Raw genomic sequence first — 21,942 nt, forward strand, 5'->3', positions numbered from 1 at the left:
ATGTATCTATTGTATTTATTTGGTAAAAAAAGTTATTTCCAAATAGTCATAAAGCTTTTTGTTTGCAAATGATTCCTTTAGTATTTCCGGGCATATATTTCAGGAAATACCAAAGAAAGGTCACCATGGCAACTTGGATTTCTACCTGCCCTATGGGCAATGCTAAGATATTTTTGGTTGATTAAATAAGAAAATATCAAAGCTAAAATCTGAAAAATAATGGAACAAAGCCAACTCTAGCTTTATCTTATAGTGGAATAAGTTATGTGAAGGTTAAATTCCTAATTTAAGTTAAATGTTTATTTCAATCTCCTGTAGCCTTTTGTAATTTTATTTAGCATGAGCTATTTACGATCTTAAGTTATTCCCATTTTTAATTATTATTTTTTAAATGTAATCGCGCATTAAATTGAACTTGAGAAGTCGTAATTAATTCAAATTAAACCAAACCGCGGAAAGCCAAAATTTTGTTTTAAAAAGCCACGCCTACGTGGAACGAGGTAGTTCATTGGCTGAATAGCACACGTGACGCCTTCGTCATCATCGTAGATTCCCTACAAGCCTTTAGTGGAAAAACGAAAAAAAAAAGAATACTTACAGATAACTTGATAAGCGCGCTTGTGTCGTCCTGGTCTTCCGTAAGTCTGGTTCCGAGTTGATAACGGGAGAATAACAATGCGACGAAGTTGAACGTTTCAAGGTTTGTTTTTCTTCCATTATCGTCCTATCAAAATACACCAAAATTAAACGCAAATTGCGGTAATTACAAAAAGTCGCGGGTTTTTTTCGAGCCAAGGGTTATCATCTAAGTTTGGCGGGGAGGCGAATGAACGCGTTCTTCCGCGGCCGCTAAAGGGGATCGTAGAGTCCCGTTAAACGCGGTGGTGACACAAGTAGCGCAACGCGGGTAGGTCAAATTTATACGGGTGACGATTTCGCAATGAACCGTCCCAATTGCAATGTGCCGCCGGAACTAACCAATTTACTGTTGGAGTTTACCGTGAACGTTCTCGTCGAGAAGCCCGATGATATCGTTTCTTTCGCGGCTAATTATTTCTCCAAACTTCGAGAAGAACGTCAGAAAAATGGACAACAACTACTTCCACCAACGATAAGTGAAAATGACGAAGCGGCCCTCACCGACGATGAAGACGAAGAACCACTTCCCAGTAAGTAACATTTTGCGATTAGTTTAAACCTATCAACACCTAGAGATAGAAACGTATCCAACGCAATCCTCTTCCTTAACCTCCAAGAAAATTGACACATTGATTAGTTGCTTAAATGAGGCGTTTTTTGCGCAAACAAATGGTTTTAAAGTTGGAATGTCTTTTTAGGCGTTACTAATTTCAATTATATCCTACCAATTCGCGAGTGCAATTGCTTGTTCCCGCTATCATAACTAATTTAGCCAAAGGTGGGAGGTAAGGGCAAGGCGGTAAGGGTCTTATTTATCTGCCTTTGGCTCTGTTATTTCTGATAGCTGCTAGTCTAGGTAAAAACACAGTTTTCCTTCGTAGCTACAGCTACGTAATTTTTGTGAGTATAATGAGGAAATATTTGATACTTTAACACTAGTTTTTCCCAAAAATAACAAAAGAAAGGCATGGAAAATACGTAATTTTTTCGACTAATTACGTAGATTTACAATCTTCCAACTCAAAGGCCTCCTTTTATAATAAATTACTGGTACCCCTATAAATCGTACTTATCATATGGGGGCGTCGTCATTGCCGGGAAAGTAACTCCTCTGGGGGTACTTTTATCTTGGTAACTGTTCTAAGTTGAAAATCTCCGTAACGCCTTACGTAAAACGCCACCATTACCTCTTCCACTCTCAGTTCTATGACGGGAATAGACTCATAATATCCCAACCTAGTACAATCTACAATTTTTGGTTCTTTAGAACACTCCCCCTCACTAACGTAGTGATTACGAACCGTTGAGTCACGTGTTAGATCGTCCTTTTAAAAATTCAACCATATTACGGACGCGCGTTGACTGTCTTCTCCATTTCTGTTGACTCCCTCGTTGACTTTCACGTCCTCCCCCTATCCTTACAGCGATGAACCCCCGGGGAGGTTTACCGCTGTCGAAATTCTCCACACGATTTCTGAAGGAATAGTTTGTATCGTTTTTATTGGATTTTTCGAGAGTCGTTTATTCCAGCGTGTAGTATCTGTTTGTTAGTTTCCTATGTCGCGCCGTTTGTAAGCCTCGGGGGCCCTTAAAATATGTATGCTGGAATGTCTCGTAAAACGCGCCGCTGTTTCGTCCGCTCTCGCCTGTTCTTTTCCGCCCGAAGGTGCTTTCGCGAAAGAGGACACGCTGTTATTTAGTCCCCCGTTGACGTAATGCGCTCGGGTAATAGCTTAAACGGCTGTTCGTTGAGGCCTCTCGCCTCCCCCCATCAAACTTTATCGACGCTGCTTTAAAATCCGTAATATTACACCGGAAGAATCTATAACACCTATCACGTTTTTAACCATTATAAATTAAAACTATTTACTCGCGAAACCCTTTTGATAGTTCGCTTCTACAAATATCCCCCCCCCCCCCCGGTTATATTGTTCAATCAAATAATGCTTGTTTATATTATATGACTTCTTATTGCGCGACTACGTGGTGTTTTATACATTTCATCTCGAATAAACGTCTTTAATTTCTTTTACTCGTAAAAATAGGATTTGTTTCGCGTATACAAGGTGTTTCAAATTTTATACAAAAATTTGAAGGAGTAAGTTGTAGTGGGTGAGTTGAGAAGTGTGGCCTACTAGCCCCTGGAAGTGGGCTGCAACAAGCGCAAAACCAAGCAGCGGGGAAACGCGAACATAAAGGTTTGGGTTCGTGTGATAGGTAAAAAAAGACTTTGTAAACAAATCGAGGTAACCAGCGTAAAAAAGTAAACTTAAGCATTATTTAAAGTCCCTGCTGCTTGGTTTTGAGCTCGTTGCAATCTGCTTCCAGGGGCTAGTAGGCCACACTTTGAAGCTCTCTGGCGCTCTTTTAACTCAACGTAGGAAATTGGGGAAAAAACAGGCATACTTCTTAACTCACCCTCTTCATCTCCTCAAATTTTTTGCATAACCTTTTGAAACACCCTGTATTTCTTTGGAAATAGAATTTCTTTTGTAAATATACATTTTCTTTACGTTGAAAACGTCCCAATTTTTCCGATTACTTTGCAAAAAAAAATAAAAAATTCTGTCAATTTATTTATACGAGTTTTCCCTCTCTATAAAAGAGTTGATTAGGGTTTCAAATGTTGGTGGGCTTGGTTGGTGGGCCTCTTACACCCAGTACACGCGTACGAGAGCGATTGAAGAGAAAATGTCTCCTTCGTAGAGTAAACACGAGACAGTCCCGTAGCTTTATCCATTTAGCCAGACGTCGGGCGCGATTCCAGGCGACCCTTCGACCCGGCCGTTCCAGACGGTAAGGAGGCGAGGCTTGACGTTACGTATCGTATAAATCTCTCTCGGACCGCGAGCATTTGGAATAGCGGTATTATGATGAAACGTGGCCCAGCGTCCTTTTGATATGAAAACTCGCCGCTATTCAAAGTGGGTTTGCACGCTCTTGTATAGATTTTGAGCTCCACTCCTCCCCCTCCCGCTATTTTGCATATACCCCCTTTTCATCCAACTCCATCTTTTGCCGCGTGAATGCCCCGAGGACGATGATCCGAGCTCGCTTTCGTGAGAGAGTAACTTCTCTTTTCATCGATTGACCACCATTTCGCTTACGTGATTTCATTTCATCATCCACTTGTTCCCGTCGTCCCATTGCATTCGCGATATGACGAGCCTGATCAAGTCCCGCCGTGGTCTGTGTAACACTAATATAGCGCGTCCAATCGACTAGGAGAAAATTTTGCTCCTGGAAGCTATCTCGTTGCCAGGGTGACCAGACTTCCTATATTTCCTATATTTTTAATGCCTTCCTATAAATTCCTTTATTTTCACCTATTTTCCTATAAATTAACGCTCTTTTCAAAATGAAAGAACTTTTTTAGTACGTGTCTTAGAACATCTAGTTCTAACACTGCCACTTTCGAACCAAATCTTGAAATGTCCGGGCTTTGTAAATCCGCTAAGTGATCCAATAATGCGAGAAAGCACAGTACTGATGAGGCCTACTGTTGGAATCTCTGGCTGAAATTTTAACTTTTGATATAATTAAGTACACTGTACAAATCAAAAATAAATATTATAAAATTAAACATACTACACAAGATTAAATACAGTTTAAATTACGATACTCTTACATTGAACAATACACTATTATTAATTTATCGAAACACGCGTGCTAGAATTTTCCTCGTGACTATAGTAAGAGTCACAATAGGTGTTTCTATAAAATAACGGAGATCACGTGTAAATGTTAGCTAATTTTCAAGATATTGAGCACGCGTTGCAGTCGATAAAGATTTAGAAATTTGAAGCCCACGTGCGAAACGCGCGTGCCAATAAAAGTACTAAAAAGCTTAAGCCCGTGACGCCGAGAAAAGCATTTTATACTGTTAATCTTCGGAGCACTAAAAAACAATTATAATCATATATACGATATAAATTCTTAATTAGCGGAAATATTTCGTACTCTTAAATGGTGTCTCCCGTGATGAGAAAATAAAAATTATTTAGATTTGCAATTTGCTCATTTAAATTTCATGAAAGTTGATTAGATAAAATGGTTCTTTAATCCCTACTTCCTAATTTAAAGCGCAAAATATAATTTTTCAGTCGATTAACGTGCCTATTTTATCTCGTCTCTTCGTACCACCGAAATTGACAATTCTGTCACGACTTACGGATTACGTTCCATTCAATTTCGACACATCTTTTTATTCGTTGTGCGTTTTTTTTAACAAACTTAATATTAATATGGAAAAACTACATTGGTGAGTGACCTATGCCAGGGTTGGCTTGTTTAAACCAGTGTTGTTTAAATCATGGTTTAAACCAAGTGATTAAAAAATAAACATAATATTTTTTTTTAATTATTCCAAAATGTTTGTACTTTTTCTTACCGAAATGATTACATTTCTAAAACATTTACAAGGTGACCACATTTCCTATATTTTCAATACCTTCCTATAAATTCCTTAGTTATTCTCCCCCGAAAACATTCCGTCGTCCTGTACCTTTCTTCATCCTATATTTAACTTTATTTTATCGATAAGAATCCATATTTTTGTTTATGGTTTTTCCTATATTTTTCTTTAATTCTAGTCATTTTGTTTTATTACTCATATTAATTTTTAGTTGATTGGTAATATGTATGCACGGTTAAACAAAAGTGAAAAATGTATTAAAAAACCTGATTTAAACCAAAAAAACGTGGTTTAAACCATTTTTTTTAACCGGTTTTTTTCCAACCCTGATATATGCTGCTTAGTCTTAGTTACAGCGTTGCCAGACGTACGATAATTATCGTACACGGTGATAATTTTTGGGACGTCTGATATTTTCAATGGCGTACAATATAGTACGCATTTTTCGATAATTCTGCTCACGCGTACGATAATGTACGATAATTTTTTTAATTGGCTAAAAACCAGTTAAAAGTGAGATTTTTAAACATAAGTTTTCAATCGGTCGAACTTTTAAGTGCTATTAAAAATTTGGATTTCACAAGTTTAACGTCACTATTTCACACACAATTTAAATCTACCGCCAGTTTCCAGGCTTACGACAATTTTTTCTGAGATCGATCATTTTTTGGCTGTGGTACGATAATTTGAGTTTCAGGAACTGGCAACCCTGATGTCCTACGCAGATGGAGGACGAATAAGAAGGGGTGGGTTGGATAATACTTGGATCCAATCCAGACTCCGGAGGGAGGTTTGATATTCCTCTTTGGTATGGAATGGATATTCCAGCGCGAACAAAATAAATATAAGCCAGAGGAAGAAATAAATATAGAAAAGACCACGCGCTTGTTTATCCGAATATATATCAAATGGCGACGTAGGTGTAGTCATCCTCCATATGGTAATTCCTTCTGGCCATCTTCGTTGTTGGCGCAATCTGGTCACGAAGACTCCAGCAGAACTCGGTTCTTTGTGCCCGTGCAAACCGAAGAATAAAAATATATAACAAATTTCGCCACACACGCGTACGAATGGTTCCTTTGCATCGACCCAGTGGTTTTTTTTATTATTTTACCATCAGCATAAGTAACAAAATAGTAATAAGTATGACAATTCCTTAACTCTCAACGATTTTTTTCTTAAATATTGGTCTGTTTCGCTAATGAAGTGTAAAGGACTAACTAGGATTGTCAAAGGTCAGGGAAAACCTATGGAATTTTAAAATGTCAGAGAAAAGTCGGGGAATGAGAAAATAGTCCTGAATGGTCGGGCAATGAGAAAATAGACCTGAATGGTCGGGCAATGAGAAAATAGACCTGAATGGTCGGGCAATGAGAAAATAGACCTGAATGGTCGGGCAATGAGAAAATAGACCTGAATGGTCGGGCAATGAGAAAATAGACCTGAATGGTCGGGCAATGAGAAAATAGACCTGAATGGTCGGGCAATGAGAAAATAGACCTGAATGGTCGGGCAATGAGAAAATAGACCTGAATGGTCGGGCAATGAGAAAATAGACCCGAATGGTTAGGCAATGAGAAAATAGACCTGAATGGTCGGGGAATGTGAAAATAGACCTGAATGGTCGGGGAATGTGAAAATAGACCTGAAGGGTCGGGGAATGTGAAAATAGACCTGAATGGTCGGGGAATGTGAAAATAGACCTGAATGGTCGGGGAATGTGAAAATAGACCTGAATGGTCGGGGAATGAGAAAATAGACCTGAATGGTCGGGGAATGAGAAAATAGACCTGAATGGTCGGGGAATGAGAAAATAGACATAAATAAGGGAAAGGTCGGGGGAAATTTAAGAATCTGTAAATAACCAAGTTGAGGTCCGCAAATTTGAAGAATATGTAAAAAGTCAGGTTGAGGTCGGAGAATTTTACGAATTTGTAAAAGGTCAGGGGAAGGTCGGAGAATTTTACGAATTTGTAAAAGGTCAGGGGAAGGTCGGAGAATTTTACGAATCTGTAAAAGGTCGGGGGAAGGTCGGAGAATTTTACGAATCTGTAAAAAGCCAGGTTAAGGTAGGGGAAATTTAAGAATCCGTAAAAAGTCAGGTAATTTAACTAATTTTACTATAGTTCTGCGATAATTTCGGTAATTATTAGGTAGTTCCTAAAACGTTCTAGTATTTTTTTTTAAAGTCGCAATAAAACGATTTTAGTTCAAACATAACCTTTTTACTAAAATATAAGTTGAAGTAATAATATTAACTTTCGATAAAAGTAAAATTAACAAATTGTCTAGTTTTGGCCTTGGGAATTTGTTTTTAAAAATGATCAATAGAATTTAAATCCGAAAATATTGTGACAAGGCTGCTGACAATTCACCGCTAGTAACGATGCCGGAGACAAACTGATGACGCCATCCTTTCTTACGGAGCAGCTAAGACCTATTTAAAATTTAAACCCTTTCAAAAGTAGAAATAACGCTTTCTTAAATATTAATGAGATTTTGAATTGGGACGGAAAATCAACCTCGATAAACATTTGAGATTCAAATTAAATGTCTATTTCAATCTCCCGTAAACTCTTTAATATTTTATTTCGCTCATATTTATCGCCAACAAACTAAACCCCGATCTCGCTAGACTGACTAACCGGAATTATTCACTGTGAGACTTAATTATTATACGTTACTTATGATGTAAGAGATACTTTGGAGATATTTTCTTTATTCGTTTTTGCCGGATCGTGTCCGCCGAACGTGTCTTGGAACCGCGAATCAGTTTGATTGCAAAATAGCAGACTTTGTTTAGGATTTAGGCCCGAATTTTGTAAGTCAGTAAGTATACGGAAGTGAGTTATTCGACCTATTAGTTCCGTTCAGCTGCTGGAAGAGTGTCTCTGCTATTTTTATTTTGTTCTTTTTTCTGTGCCGATACAGTCGATTAAGTTAAGAGGGCCACTGTCATTCTGGCAGCCGGCTTCCCGTTAAACCGCCACCGACTAATTAATACTTGAAAATTATTTTTTTTATACCCTTACTTTAGAAATGCAACGTATATTGCGGAATAGTTTAAATTACGTCAGTTTTCTAGATCAAATCATTCAAATGGACATCGGAACTGGTACCTTTTTGATTTTTCAAATCCATCAATTTTTGTATTTAAATTGTATTTTCTTGAATTTATTGAATTTTTAAAAAATTCGTAAATCTTTCCCATTCTAATTTATTGTTATATTTGGCTTCTATCGATTATCTAAAATGAAATAATAATTAAATTTAATTACTATTTAATGTTTTAGTTTGATCAGATTTGCATTCTCAGGATTGCCACTACATTGAAAAGTCAGGGAGTTTGAATGTTGGTCTAAATCTTGGGGATTTTAGAATTTAGTCTAAAAATCAGGGAATTTTAGAATTTAGTCTAAAAATCAGGGACTTTTAGAATTTAGTCTAAAAATCAGGGACTTTTAGAATTTAGTCTAAAAAATAGGGAATTTTAGAAATTAGTCTAAAAATTAGGGAATTTTAGAAATTATTCTAAAAATTAGGGAAGTTTAGGAATTAGTCTAATAATCAGGGAATTTTAGAAATTAGTCTAAAAATCGGTTAATTATAGAAAATAGCCTAAAAATCGGAGAATTTTATCAAATAGTGTAAAAATCGGAGAATTTTATCAATTAGTGTAAAAATCGGGGAATTTTAAAAATTAGCCTAAAATTAGGGAATTTAATTTCGGTTGCATATAGGAAACATTTACTAAAAAAAATTAAAATTTGGTCACACAAGAAGTTGGGGAAAATCTCTGGAGATGGTCAGTGAAAACCTGGAAAAGTCAGAGAATTTGAATCTGAAAAAACTTGGTTCACCGTGTTTGTATTGGAATTATTGCGTGCCATTTTTTATCCCTTCATTAAAATACATGTTTTGATTTAAAGAAGATTTCCTTAAAACATCACTTGATTTAATCAGGCAACCTTGGGTATCGTCATATCTCCAATATTCCGAACAACTGGTATAATCAAGGCCTCTCACGTTGACCTTTCTCGAGACCCTACAATCAATAGCCGATAATTAACGGCAACTCTATATATTGACTCGTAGCAAGCTTCTCCGTTCTCGGCGAAGAATATAACCTGTAGGATCTGGATCCGATCCTTGATTGAGGATGCGGAACGGAAGAAGAGAAGAGCATCTTCTCTTCCTGGCGCGGCTGTATTGACGGGACCCGGGACCATTAGTACGGCGCTACGGAATACAAGGTCCGCGTCGAAGCATTTTTGGGCAAAAAGGAGGTGAATTGTCCTCTCCTCCGCCGCCCAGCCTGACACGTTTATCGATCGACAGGCTCCAGAAAGGACCCGGGTTCAACGTACTCGCGTCCCTACGCCGATCCTCCAAGACCTCCATATTCTCTCACGTCGACGTCGGCTACCCGAATTTCGCAGCCAACCGGGAGACTTTTTCCCCCATCCGAGCTATACGATAATCCGCGCGAAGGTGGCGGTACTAAAGTCTACCGCAGACACGCTGCTCCACTGATTTCGGAGGCGGCTCCCCCGCTACCCTTTTTAATAGATTTGCGATGATGTGTTTCTTTAAAACGTCCGCGTTGCGTAGCAGGTGCGTTTAGTTCATTTTCTACCTCTACTCGTAATCGACGATAATTTAGATAGATTTATTCTCTTCAAGTCGATCTCGTTTGATGTATCATTTCATAATTTCGCTATTTATTTTTGCCGACTGATGGTCGTTTCCCCCCCCCCCTCTTATTAGTAGCTCTGACATCCGCCAGAGAGAGCTCAAAAACAGTTTTTGACACGTAATCTAATGCAGCTGCTTTTGAAGTAAGTGACGTGGGGCCCATCTTTCAAGCCTAGAGCTTTTAAAATCACCTGGCAGTCCGCAAACTGGATCAAATTATTTGGTTTACAATTCGTTGATTTACGTCACTGATTAGTGATTATACTTCTATGTCTTTCAATTTATATATTAATAGTTCATGTAGCGATGAAAATATTTAATTCTGATGAAATTATATTTTATTTTTCCTTACCAATTCAAACCAGTCAGGTTAAGCCATCCCTCGAAAACGTGTAGGATAAACTTGTAGCTGAGTGTATAGGTAGGTTTACTGTGTACACACTAATCTCCTACAAGTGTTGCCTTCGCGTTTTAGAGGATTTACTTAAACTGTCTATTATCGATAGATTTTCCAAAAAAAAATAAAAGTAAATTAAAATAAGAAATGTAAATCAAATAAATAATATTTTTAAATCAACGAAAATGTTCTTCAATGCGTAAGAGTTAAGAGTTTCGTAATCACGTATGTCAATATTTATTTAAAGATTTTCAGATCCCGAAGTGCTGAAAAGCGCGGAATGATATATCTCGCTTAAAGTTTTACGCTATTTAAATATTTGATTCGAGAATCCGGCATTTGTCGGCAGACGACTCCTTAAGAGAATTCGTAACGAAAAAGGTGGAAGGGGTCGAGTTTACGAGGTCAGTGTTTCTCGGCTGGCGGGTCTAGCGCGCCTTGACCCTTTTACGCCATCCCGAAGTAACGTACGGCTGGAGCGTGTCTTTCTTCGAACTTTTGGCGGCGACTCCAGACGACCTTTCATCTCGGGAACCCTTTATTTCATCCGTCTCTACACGCTCAGCCCCTTGAATGATCTCTTCCCCGGGCCGCATTCCGGACCAGGTATAACCTACCCGCGCTACTTGTGTTTCCTCCTTCACCCCCAAAAAAGGATTCCTTTATCGATTTTGATTCCGGCTCCTTATTTTGTCGGAACTCGCAGCGACTCTAGATTGACCCCCATTATTTTTCTCCAAAAATTCCCGGGATCGAGATTTTAAGACGAAGCGGGCTGTGATGAAGAAACCTCTAATATATCTTCTACTTTATTGACTTGCTTTCGCTTGCTGTATACTTTTCACCTATATATATATATATATATATATATATATATATATATATATATAATGTGTATGTGTATGTGTGTACGGGATTTATACGAAAGCGTTTTCTAGCTGGCATTCCAGTCCGTTGCCGGAAACTTTAGGTTCTCCAAAAATAAGTGACGGTAACCTCGCTATATCGTGTATCTTCTTTCTTATTACTTTCAAGCGCTTTATTATCGTAGTCTAATGCCCCTTTCAGACGAGACTTACGAAGCCCGGGCTAAGGGCCTGGTGCAGAGACGTTTTGCGATTCCTGTTAATTTTAACACGATCGCAATTTAGCGATTCAGATTTGGCGAGCTGTTTATTTGGCGATCCTCGCAATCGACATCGCGGTGCAGAGACATTTTAGCGATTCCTGTTAATCGGCGACGCTGTTATTTTTCCAAATTTTTTTAACCAAGTAACGGACCAATGGGAGAGCTCCATTTCTGACGCAAAAAGCTATCACGTGGTTATGTTTGGTTTGTATTTTGACGATGAAATCCTGGCTCTTCTAATTAATAATTTCCTAACTCTAATTATATTATTAGGTTTTATAATTTTTATAGTTAAATCCGTTATTTTATTAAAATAAATTTATATAATATAGCCACGAAGGGAAAGCAAAACAGTTTCTGAAGAATGAGAGGTTATCCAAAATCTTTTTTAAAGCCTTAAATAGTGCATGAAAATTAGTTTCTTCTGATTATATCATTTTCTTACTCTTATTATTTATTAGATTGGTTGCATTTATTACACAGTTTAATGGTTTTGTTATTTTAAAGATATATTTTTATAATATGGTTGGTACATCAATAAAATAACGAATTAAAAAAAGATGCATTACTATTATAAGCCATTATTTTCCGAAAATGATTCTGTTAGAAAATGAGCCGTATCATTTGGTTTTTAGGAAAATATTTATTTAAAAACTTAGCTGATAGCAATTAAAATAAAACTAGTTATAACATAAATTAATAAATAAAAAAACAGCAATTTCACGAGGTTACAAAAAATGGTAATTGTCTAAAGCAATTTCTAGCGAAATATCCTATATTGATCACACGTAAAACAATGGTCCTAGTATTTGATAAAAGTTGTTGTTCTACCTAATTATCTGGCATTTACATAGCCTAATCCAGGTATAAATTGTAACAAATTATATAAGCGTGTAGAATTAACTGACGAACACTTTTAAGGTAATACATCAAATTATTGGCTCGGTAAGCTCTTGATGCATGCCAAATAAACTTGAATATTCCAATATATCTTTTATCGCAACTCCCTAGTCTACCTGAGGAAAGGTTTCTTCTCGGTAGATGAATTGGTATAAACGCTGGTTGATAGCTTAAGATCCTTGATACACTGAACCAATTCACCATGTCATTACCGACTCATTAGTTAAAACCCACTGCATACAGTACCAGCAAATAAGGATCTATAAATAAACCAAGGCTTTGAATACACCCAAAGTAGTAGTGTATAAGATTCCCTATTATAATTTATTCTTACCTGTAAAATTTGTAAGAGTGGCTGGCTTATTTTAGTGTTTCGTAAATCGTGATTGTTAGGCCTTGGCTCTGACAATAATTGGACAAAAACATTTTTCGGGAAGCGATAATGAGCTAGAAACTCAAATTTTAATAATTTAAAAGATTCTGACCTATCGTGTTGTAAAATTTATCTTATTAAAGTAGGTAAAAAGCGTTTACTTCTCAATTTATTTCACGAGCTCTTTACGTAACACAATCTGCCATTATTTTTGCGAGCTTTTCGGCGGCTAGCGACTGCCCAAGACCACTCGCAAAATAAACAGAGCGACTTCGTGTTATTTTTGCGAGCGAGATGTCTCTGCACACCGATTCGGCGCGAAGTTCGATAGCACGCGCGTTTTCTGTTAATTTGGCGATGAATCGCAATTTGGCGATTCTTAAAAATGTCTCTGCACCGGGCCCTAATAGACTCCTTCGAGGGTCTAGCCACATCGAAAATAAATGTACTACGTATTTATTTATTTTCAAATATTTCTACTGAGTTTCTGGATTTACCGATAATTGTCAATGTTTCTTGTGGATTTCCGGATTTTTAGATATTTGTCAATATTTCGTACGTTTCTTGTGGATTTCCGGATATTTTTCAATATTTCGTACGTTTCTTGTGGATTTCTGGATTCCCCGATATTTGTCAATATTTCGTGGATTTCTGGATTTTACGATATTGGTCAATATTTCGTGGATTTCTGGATTTTACGATATTGGTCAATATTTCGTGGATTTCTGGATTTCCCTATATTTTTCAGTATTTCGTGGATTTCTGGATTTAACGATATTTGTCAATATCTCGTAGATTTCTAGATTTTACGATGTTTGTTAATATTTCGTGTATTTCTGGATTTCCCGATGTTTGTCAATATTTCGTATGATTCTTGTGGATTTCTGGATTTTCAGAAAAAATTCAAATATTAATTCGTATTTCCTTTTGAGGATTTTCTTATTTCACTATATTTCTCATATTTGTTGTAACTTTTTATAAAAAAAAATGTATGAGAAATAAAGTTTATTTTACAAAAACCCGGTTTTATAAGCATGGTCTGAAAAGGTATAAGAATTTCCCCGCTTACTGCCTTATCACTCCTTTATAAAGAAAGGAAATATCTTGACCGAGTAAAGTGTTCTTAAGGAATTGGTAATAGGCAATCGGGCGTTAAATCTCCGTCAGTGGCTTTGACAACGCTGGCTAGGCTATTAGCGAGGCGACAACGACCCGGGGGACCCGGTGACAAGTTGTAGATTATTACGAGGTGAAATGACGATGATCTAGATGGCCTGCAGCCCCAAATCCGATATTGACTTTCCCGTCGGAAGCCTCGGCCCTCGTAGTCCATTAAGGGCTCACCCTGAGAAGGGCCAATAAAGGCCTCTCGGTCTGGAGAGGGACGCCAAGCTTTCGAAAGTTGAGCTTCGAGGGACGACATTTATGGACAACCCCGGGAAAGGGCGGACCTCCATTACTATATAATTCCAATTCCCTTCGCTCCGCCAGTTTGGAACAATTTCTTCCAGTCGTTTTCCAGCAACCCCCCCCCCCCTACCGATTTATTAAAGATGTTCCATCTCGTAAGACGCTCCAGGATGGAAGAGGAGAGTCCGAGAAAGACAATGTTTCGGAAGAGCGAGATGAAGATAAAAATAAATGGATGTGCGCTGAGATAGTATTTGTCACATTCGCGTTCGTTCCATTTATTTCGACGAGAGTAACGCGACAATAACGCGTATTAGAAATAAACGTTTTATGTATACATATTCTGATATCAATACTGCTAATTCGGCCATAACTCTTTGCGTATTTTATTATTTCGCGATAATAATTCTATTAATAATTTGTAAGATCTACTGGACAATTATTATGGGCCGCCAAACGGGAAAAATGGAATATGATAAATATAATATAAACAACTATATAGATTATGACGTTTTACAAATATATTATGACGTTTTACAAATATATTATGACGTTTTACAAATATATTATGACGTTTTACAAATATATTATGACGTTTTACAAATATATTATGACGTTTTACAAATATATTATGACGTTTTACAAATATATTATGACGTTTTACAAATATAGATTTTGACGTTTTACAAATATAGATTATGACGTTTTACAAATATAGATTATGACGTTTTACAAATATAGATTATGACGTTTTACAAATATAGATTATGACGTTTTACAAATACAGATTATTAACTTTTACAAATACAGATTATTAACTTTTACAAATATTGATTATTAACTTTTACAAATATTGATTATTAACTTTTACAAATATTGATTATTAACTTTTACAAATATTGATTATTAACTTTTACAAATATTGATTATTAACTTTTACAAATATTGATTATTAACTTAAATTACAAATGTAGATTATTAACTTTTACAAATATAGATTATTAACTTTTACAAATATAGATTATTAACTTTTACAAATATTGATTATTAACTTTTACAAATATAGATTATTAACTTTTACAAATATAGATTATTAACTTTTACAAATATAGATTATTAACTTTTACAAATATAGATTATTAACTTTTACAAATATAGATTATTAACTTTTACAAATATAGATTATTAACTTTTACAAATATAAAGTATGAACTTTTATAAATACAGATTATTAGCTTTTAAAAATATAAAGTATGAACTTTTACAAATATAAAACATGGACTTACTAATTTTCTAAGTCCACGTTTTATATTTGTAAAAATTCATACTTTATATTTGTAAACCGTCATAATCTCTATATTTTATTTTTCATATTCGTTTTTTTTACGGTTTGTCGGCCCATAAAATATGATATATGGTAAAGAACTACGATAAATTTGATTTAGATTGTAGATTAAGTTAGGTAATAAAATCCATTGACGTTAAAAAGAAATAAGCTGTATTCAGGAGAAAACAACTAACAGGGTACTTCCGACGCTAATGAGTTTTTTGTCGAGTACTTTTTTTTGGACATAAATAGTGAGTAATAGAATGGGTAGTTTTGGGAAGCTTTTCCTCGTGTAGTTTCGTCGTCGATTGTCTCATTTTCCGCCGCTCTCCGGTAGAAATGAAAGGGTTTTCGCGGCCCTGGAAAAGTAATAACAATAATTTGTCTCGATCCGTCGCGGTCGCGGTTCGCCGACGGATTTTGCCCCCGCTTTCATAATTTCTCGCGCGCTCCAATGAAGATTTTTATTTCGTATCGCCGGCCGAAAAGATTCGTCTCTTCCGCGGTTGGAAGAGAGGAGAAAAAATAACGTTTCGCTTTCTCTAATTAAGGATTTTTCCGACTTTTAGTCTCGGTAGAGGGGAGTTTATGGAGCCAATAAAATGAAGCTCGTTTTATTGAAGAGCGTAGAGACTCGTTACGGATGGGCAAAATTTGTCCGCAACCGCGAATAAAGGTCGAAGTATATCAGGGCGTTGTCGGCCGCCGCTATTTTAGAACTAAGCCCCTCCTGTAGGCGATTTTTCACGGCTGGAAAAATTGCTATCTCTCGCACGCGCGCCACCGTGAAGTCAACCGAAAATCTGAATGATATTCACGATTTATATAATTTGTTAAGCTGGTGAAGCGCGATTAGTATCGACTATTAAGACGTCTTAAGTCGCTCTCCATTTCACCTAAGACGTTTTTAATTGCTCTCGATTTTAATCCTTTTTTTTACTGGTACGAAATATTTCAATAATTTAAATTGATTCATCTCTAAAATCAGAATTGACTGTGTTGAAGCAAGTGGTTATTTAAAAAAAATCATGGTTTGATTTTTTAAATTCCTTTTGGAGGTTTTGATGTGTTTTATTATGTTTTTTCCAATCCAAACAGAAAAATAGTTTGTTTGGTTTCGTGAATAACGTATGACTATTTTTTTCTGCTTATGGACAATAACTATGTTTAGACTATTTATATTTTATTTTTATTTATTTATGCTTATGGACAATAACTATGTTTAGACTATTTATTTTTTATTTTTATTTATTTATTTTTAATTATTTATTTATTTTTTATTACTTATTTTTTATTTTATTTACTTATTTATTATTTTTATTATTTATTTTTATTTATTTATTTATTTATTATTATTATTTTTTCTTATTTATTTATTATTTTTTTCTTATTTTTTCTTTCTTAATTATTATTATTATTATTATTATTATTATTATTATTATTATTTATTTTTTATTGTGTTTAGACGATTTTTAAAGTAGCTACCAATCCCACTTTTATATACAGTTAAACAGAACTTACAGAAGCGACAATTAATTTAAACCAGTATTTGAAATTAATTTAAACCAGTATTTGAAATTAAATTAAAGCAAAATAAATTATTTTATTATTAAAACCTTTTTTAATAAAAAACCGAGGTCTTATTTTAAAGTCTTTAAATCTAGTTTTATATATAAAAACTGCGATGAATTCTCTCAAATTTCGTATTCTTGACTAGAAATATATTCTGGGCAGCAATTCCATTTAGTCTAGATTGGTTTGGAAGTAATTCGTCCAATCTTATAAGCCTCCGTAATCCGCTTAGATCAAGAATAGAGTGAGATATATTCCTTTCTTTTCTTCCGACCGTATTAAGCTTCAAACTTACTCCGGATACGGGCATCCGCGAAATACGATAACTCTCTCTTTTTTTCCCTTTCTGCTTTTTCGGCTTCTCATATATACGGCTCGCCGCCGCTGAATACCAAATGAAATTGAAATAAATTTATTTTTACCGCGCTTCTACAAATCTTTCTCCGGTTACTCGAGATAAATTTATTGACTGGCCTCGCTTTTAAACCATTTCATTCCTTATACGTAGTTTACAGGATATACCGCGAATAAAAATATCTACGTTTATTTGGAACAGCCTTACATCCGAAGAATTTCAAAAAGGAAAAATACTAGTGTTGTTAATTTTCCGGAGAAATAAAATGCGGAAAAATTTGCGGAAAATTTTCCGCAAATCGGAAAAATAAAAAAATTGATACATAAATTACTTTTTACGGGTTTTTAATTTTTTTTTCAACTTTTTATCGATATCAAATGTCTAATAACAGTAAACATACTACAAAACATTAATAGTGTTACCTTGTTAATCAGTTTAAACTAGTCTAGAGGTTTAGTTTTACTTTCAGATTCGAAAAAATTAGGTGAAAATGCCGCTTTATTTCAGTTTGCAAACAATATTAGACTAATCATGGAACTAAAACTTTTTATTTTATTCGGAAAAATACGGAAAAGTTTCCGGAAAAAAGGCCTTGAATTGAATATTTGTTTATTTCCTGCAAAATAACATGATTTACATCACTTTTTAGAATTTTCCAGGATTAATTTACATTAAATTACATTGGTTTATATGATGTTTTAATTTTCGGTCATAACCTACATCAGTTTTAAAAAATAGAGCAGCAATACGTATTTGTCTTAAAATGTAGAAGAAAAAAATATATATATAAAGCACTTATGTACTCTTGTCCTAGTTTTAAATATATCTGACAAAGACACAAAATTAGTTACATGTTTTAAATTGTTTTGTCCAGTGAACTAATTAAAGATTTTCTAGTATTATTTAAAGTTTCGTTAAAGATGTCTAGGTTTAAACCATGGGTATTATAAGTGTTTTGAATTCTGTCAATTGGATTTAAAATATTTGTACAATCAGTGTAGGTGTTACAGTGCCTATTTACAAGTTGAGGTACTCTGAATTTCAACCATTTCACCAAGCTTATACAATCAACATCGTTGTGATTTAATTTGTAGAGAAAATTTAGTGCAACATACTTTATATATATTTACAAATATTTAATAAAAGTAGTAGTTGTATTTTTTAATGAACACGGTTGCAGAGGTAAAAAAGACCAACAACGTTGTGGGTCTTTTTTACCTCTGCAACCGTGTTCATTAAAAAATACAACTACTACTTTTATTTAATATTTGTAAACTGACACAATTTTGGAAGGTTTGCTTAATGAGATTTATTCTACGCAGTCTTCGCGAGCGAGAAAGTGACGAGTTTCTCAAGTTTGCCTTTCTCGTTTAAAGGTTCGGGGTGGTGAACTGGAAAACCTGAGTAAACTTTAATTCGGAGCTGCACACACACGCGCGCGAATCAACCCGCATGCTAGACCAGATTCTTCCAAATTATCTCTCTCTATAGAAATATCTACAAAGAAAGGTTCCCTTCGCGTCCTCGGCAATATTGTCGGCCAGGACTCGGACCAGTATCGCGTTTTTCCGGGTCAACAGTGGCGCTTCGAACGGGAATTTCATTTACTTTTATTCTCCACCCCCCGGCGTATTTTTCGTGGCATCTTTTCCTCCTCCGTAGATGGAAGAATCGTCTCGACTTTCTCGGACGTCATCACCTGTTTGCGCCATCCGACATTCGTTCTCTCATCTGGCATTCGCCCCGTTTCAGTCCATCTCGCTGACTAGACCCTCTTCGACGGCGTACGTACGACTGTCGGGTGATATTTGTATCGGAAAAGCCACTTTGAATTTTATATCTTTATCATCTTTTAGACGAGTCGGCGTTTGGTGGCAGCGCCACTAAGCGGCAGCGTTGCCAACCGTATAATAATTATAGTACATTTCGATAATTTTACCTTTCGAATTTTTCCGTACTATAATTTCAATCGCGTACTATATAGTACGCTTTTTGCGATAATTGTACTATAATTTTACTACATTTCCGATATTTGTGCGATAATTTAGAAAGTTCCTATCTGTTAACATAAGAACGGCGTTTGTTACTCCTAGTAGGCTAAGAATTGAAATATTATACTCCTTGGAGTGTTAGGTTTGTACTCGAAAATACGGCCGCCTTGACTAATCAAGCGGGTTGTAGCCTAACGAAAATGAAATATGTTAGTAACGGCCAACTATGATAAAGTGCTACCACGCTCTAGCGAGTAATCAAAGTTGGCCGTACTTGTGTACTATAATTTTCTAGAAAATTCGATAAATTTTCGGCTTCGATACTATAATTTCAGTTTTGGGACCTGGCAACGCTGCTAAGCGGGGTAATCATTAGTCCGAAAGCGAGTGCCAACTGAGATGGACGTTTGTTTTATAACGGTAAACGTTTATGCGTAGCCGCTAACAACGAGTTAACCTTGGAGACTTTGGAGGTAAAAGCGGCGTCGAAAACGGGCCCGTAAAAACTCGTATATCGATCGAATACGGTTCGCGTTGAAAAGAGACAACGAGTGGCGGTCGAAGACAAATCGGTGATCGGCTTTACTGACTAGTGAGGCTGACCAGTCCGGCGTATTACGGGCGCCCAATCGATTGGCATTTGACAGCGCGTGTCGATGACTCGCGGGCTATATCTTCCCTTCGCGAAACCGTTTATAGCGTACGACCAGAATTCTTACCGCCCTTTCATAAATCGACCGAGATTAGACGAAATTCCGCCCAAAAATGGACAGAAATAGCCCCAATGGTTTTGTAGTAGTTTATAAAAGATCGCTTTGGATCACTTCTTTTCAAACCACTCCCGATTTTACAATTTCTTTACTTCCGGTTTCAATGCTCCAGATTAAGGGGGTCGCTTCAACGTGCTCCCGATTTTAGAATGGCTTCACTTTCGACGTAAAGGATCCTTTTAATTTATTATCTATAGTTCCGGTTCAAATGCTCCATATTTACGGATCGCTCCACTTTTGGCCCTAATGATCCTTATTTAGGATCGCTCCACTTTTGGTTCTAATGATCCTTATTTAGGATCGCTCCACTTTCGGTCCTAATGATCCTTATTTTGCATTGCTCCACTTTTGGTGGTCCAAATGATCCTTATTTAGAGATTGGGCTAAATCATCCACATTTAGAGATTGCTCCACTTTCTGTTTTAATGATCCGTATTTTAGGATCGCTTCACTTTCGGTCCTAATGATCCATATTTAGAGATTGGGCTAAATCATCCACATTTAGAGATTGCTCCACTTTCTGTTTTAATGATCCGTATTTTAGGATCGCTCCACTTTCGGTCCTAATGATCCATATTTAGAGATTGGGCTAAATCATCCACATTTAGAGATTGCTCCACTTTCGGTTTTAATGATCGGTATTTTAGGATCGCTCCACTTTCGGTCCTAATGATCCATATTTTAGGATCGCTCCACTTTCGGTCCTAATGATCCATATTTTAGGATCGCTCCACTTTCGGTCCTAATGATCCTTATTTAGGATTGCTCCACTTTTGGTCCAAATGATCCTTATTTAGAGATTGGGCTAAATCATCAACATTTAGCGATTGCTCCACTTTCGGTTTTAATGATCCGTATTTTAGGATCGCTCCACTTTCGGTCCTAATGATCCTTATTTAGGATTGCTCCACTTTTGGTCCAAATGATCCTTATTTAGAGATTGGGCTAAATCATCAACATTTAGCGATTGCTCCACTTTCGGTTTTAATGATCCGTATTTTAGGATCGCTCCACTTTCGGTCCTAATGATCCATATTTTAGGATCGCTCCACTTTCGGTCCAAATGATCCTTATGTTAGGATCGCTCCACTTTCGGGCCAAATGATCCTTAATTTAGGATCGCTCCACTTTTGGCCCAAATGATCCATATTTTAGGATCGCTCCACTTTTGGTCCAAATGATCCCTATTTTAGGATCGCTCCACTTTCGGTCCAAATGATCCTTATGTTAGGATCGCTCTACTTTCGGGACAAATGATCGTTATGTTAGGATCGCGCTACTTTCCGGACAAATGATTCATATTTTAGGGTCGCTCCACTTTCGGCCCAACTACGACCGATTTTGAGCTCTATTCACTCCCACTGAAAGCCGCCATATCGGGTGTTTTTATCTTTGGTCCGACAACACTGCAGCTTCTTCCCCAAAAATAAATGGAAAGGGACCTTAAGGGGATTACCGTGACGTAATAGCTTTCATCTTTACGAGCCAAATTCTTCCTTTATATCGGCCGCAGTCGCCCAGCCGCCCCGGGTTACCAATTGTAAACATTTCTTCCTCGCTATTAAAGCCAAAAGGTTTTGGCGGAATAAAGTAAATCTCCCTTCAGACAATCTTACTTTTTTCAGAACAAAGTCGCGCTTTCTTACGACTAACTTAATTTTTCTCTTCGGTAATATATCATTCGAGTAACCGCCGCATTCTTGGTACTAACTGGCTTCGTGCGGAACCCTTGTATACCAAATTAAATAAAAATCTTAAAATCAACGGTATTTATTACAACCCTGAAGATGGCCTAAACAAGTCGACACTATAGTCGGGTTGTATAACTTTAAATCAATACCGTTGGTTTAAATTTTTTATTTAGTTTCTTTACGCGCAAGTAGCCTAAAATAATTTAGTTACCTTGTATACCAGTTGGGGATCTCCAAAATTTAGGGCGAAAAGTCCGTAAAAAGTCAACGATAATAGCG

The 21,942-nt window shown here is 36.3% G+C and overlaps 1 protein-coding gene across 1 annotated transcript in view; it reads left to right on the plus strand.

Annotated features, from left to right (window-relative positions):
• The first annotated feature begins 583 nt into the window (after positions 1–583).
• Positions 584–21,942, plus strand: part of Pka-R2 (cAMP-dependent protein kinase type II regulatory subunit) — a 109,216-nt gene continuing 87,857 nt past the window's right edge. The window contains exon 1 of the mRNA XM_090178619.1: positions 584–1,169. Within this exon, the coding sequence (XP_090034745.1) occupies positions 941–1,169 (229 nt within the window). The 5' untranslated portion in view covers positions 584–940. The remainder of the gene's footprint in view (positions 1,170–21,942) is intronic.

Source organism: Leiobunum rupestre, chromosome 6, assembly GCF_980474605.1.
Source record: "Leiobunum rupestre chromosome 6, qqLeiRupe1.1.hap1, whole genome shotgun sequence".
Lineage (NCBI taxonomy): Eukaryota > Metazoa > Arthropoda > Arachnida > Opiliones > Sclerosomatidae > Leiobunum > Leiobunum rupestre.